The following is a 2,065-nucleotide window of genomic DNA, read 5'->3' as shown; positions in this document are numbered from 1 at the left end:
GGGGACGAGGAGGGGACAGGGATGGGGACGAGGAGGGGACAGGGATGAGGACGAGGAGGGGACCACGGCTGTGGAAGACAGCCTGGGCTGACTCACCAGGAACCAGTAGAGGTTCATGAGGGTGAGCAGCAGCAGGAGCGTGTTGAAGAAGAAGTAGAAGGGGATGTCAGGAACCACGCGCAGGCTGCAGTGACTCGTGGCGTACAGGACCTTGAGTGGGAACCAGTAGAGGCGGAACCAGAACCTGTGGTGGGAGGAGACGAGAGGCCGTGGGCAGAGGTAGACAGTGCCCCACCCAGTCCCTGTCCTGTCCCATCCTGGGCCCATCTCTGCCCCCTTGCCCCATCCTTGCCCACCTGTGCTCACGTGTCTCCACTCTTGTTCTGTCCTTCCTCTGTCCTGCCAGGCCCCACCCCATTCCCTGCCCAGCCCCTCCCCTTCCCTGCCAGGCCCCACCCACCTCACCAAGGCCTCACTCTCTTCCCTGCCCAGTCCCTCCCCTTGTCAGGCCACACCCACCTCAACAGGCCCCGCCTCCTCCCTGTCTGGTCCCGTCCCTTTTCTGGCCACACCCACCTCAGCAGGCCCCGCCTCCTCCCTGTCTGGTCCCGTCCCTTTTCTGGCCACACCCACCTCACCAGGCCACACCTCCCATCCCGCCTAGCACCCCTGGCCACTCACCAGCTGAAGCCGAAGCTGAGGCAGCCCAGGTCTGCCGCCAGGGCATGCCGCCGGTGGTGGGAGCCGCCGCGGGACTTGAAATAGATGTTGAGCTTGGTGAACTCAAGCTGCACGTCGCTGATATCGTGCAGGAAAAGCACAAGGATGCCCACATTGTGGTACCTGGGGGAGCAGGAAGCCGAGAGGAGAGGGTGGCTAACACTGGGGGACCCACTCTGCACTAGGGCCCCCAGCACAGAGCCCCTGGGCTACACCTCAGGCCTCCCCATGGGCCACTTCAAAGCCACCCTTCCTGGCTCACCTTCCCTGCCCATCTCCCCTTCCCAGGATAGCCAGGATGCCGTTTCCTCACTGCCCCCCTTAGCTGTGTACCCCTCAACCAGATCCTAGTTTTCCCTGCCACAGTGTCCCCATGTGGCCCGGGAGGCTCCCTGGAAGTTTGTTTTTACTTTGAGATGGGGTCTTGCTCTTGTGGCCCAGGCTGGAGTGCAGTGGCACGATCTCGGCTCACTGCAACCTCTGCCTCCTGGGTTCAAGCGATTCTCCTGCCTCAGCCTCCTGAGTAGCTGGAATTACAGGCACGTGCTACCATGCCCAGCTAATTTTTGTATTTTTAGTAGAGACAGGGTTTTACTGTGTTGGTAAGGCCGGTCCCGAACTCCTGACCTCATGATCCGCCTGCCTCAGCCTCCCAAAGTGCTAGGATTACAGGTGTGAGCCACCGTGCCTGGCCGGAATGGGGGGCTTTTAAAAATTATTTTTTAAACTGGCCAGACATGGTGGCTCACGCCTGTAATCCCAGCAATTTGGGAGGCTGAGGCAGGTGGCTAGCTTGAGGTCAGGAGTTCGAGTCCAGCCTGGCCAACATGATGAAACCCCGTGTCTACTAAAAATACAGTAATTAGACAGGTGTAGTGGTGTGCACCTGTAATCCCAGCTACTTGGGAGGCTGAGTCGGAAGGATCGCTTGAACCCGGGAAGCGGAGGTTGCAGTGAGCCGATATCGTGCCACTGCACTGCAGCCTGTGCAACAGAGCAAGACCCTGTCTGAAAAAATAAATAATAAATAAAATAATTTTAAAAATGTATTTATTGAGACAGGGTCTCCCTGTGTTGCCCAGGTTGAACTCAAATTCCTGGGCTCAAAATGATCCTCCTGCCTCAGCCTCCTGAGTAGCTGGGGGCCACTGCTCCTGGAGATTTATTTCAGTTTAATTAAAGTTGAAAGGGCCACCTCTTTGTTGTTCTGTATTTGCGAGTTGTGTCTACTTACTCTCTTATCACAGTTAGAGCGGCTAGTCCCGTAGGAATACTATGTGAGCAGGGTATTTCATTTTAAAGTTTCTTTTTTTTTTTTTTTTTTTTTTTTTTTTTTTTTTTTTTT

General features: G+C 55.9%; 2 protein-coding genes across 3 annotated transcripts in view; both read right to left on the bottom strand.

The window, feature by feature from the left end:
• GDF1 (growth differentiation factor 1) overlaps window positions 1–2,065 on the bottom strand; it is a 24,949-nt gene that overhangs the window by 10,207 nt on the left and 12,677 nt on the right. For both annotated transcript variants that reach the window (XR_004265339.1, XM_032267847.1), the window contains exons 4-5: window positions 682–843; window positions 97–244 (exon numbers count right to left, since the gene is read on the bottom strand). The gene's annotated coding sequence lies outside the window, so the exon portion shown is untranslated. The remainder of the gene's footprint in view (window positions 1–96; window positions 245–681; window positions 844–2,065) is intronic.
• CERS1 (ceramide synthase 1) overlaps window positions 1–2,065 on the bottom strand; it is a 21,489-nt gene that overhangs the window by 6,768 nt on the left and 12,656 nt on the right. The window contains exons 4-5 of the mRNA XM_032267850.1: window positions 682–843; window positions 97–244 (exon numbers count right to left, since the gene is read on the bottom strand). Coding sequence (XP_032123741.1) covers window positions 97–244; window positions 682–843 — 310 coding nt within the window. The remainder of the gene's footprint in view (window positions 1–96; window positions 245–681; window positions 844–2,065) is intronic.

Source organism: Sapajus apella, unplaced genomic scaffold (assembly GCF_009761245.1).
Source record: "Sapajus apella isolate SASKATOON/1434 unplaced genomic scaffold, GSC_monkey_1.0 scaffold173, whole genome shotgun sequence".
NCBI classification, from domain to species: Eukaryota; Metazoa; Chordata; class Mammalia; order Primates; family Cebidae; genus Sapajus; species Sapajus apella.
This window is presented reverse-complemented; position numbering and strand designations above follow the sequence as displayed.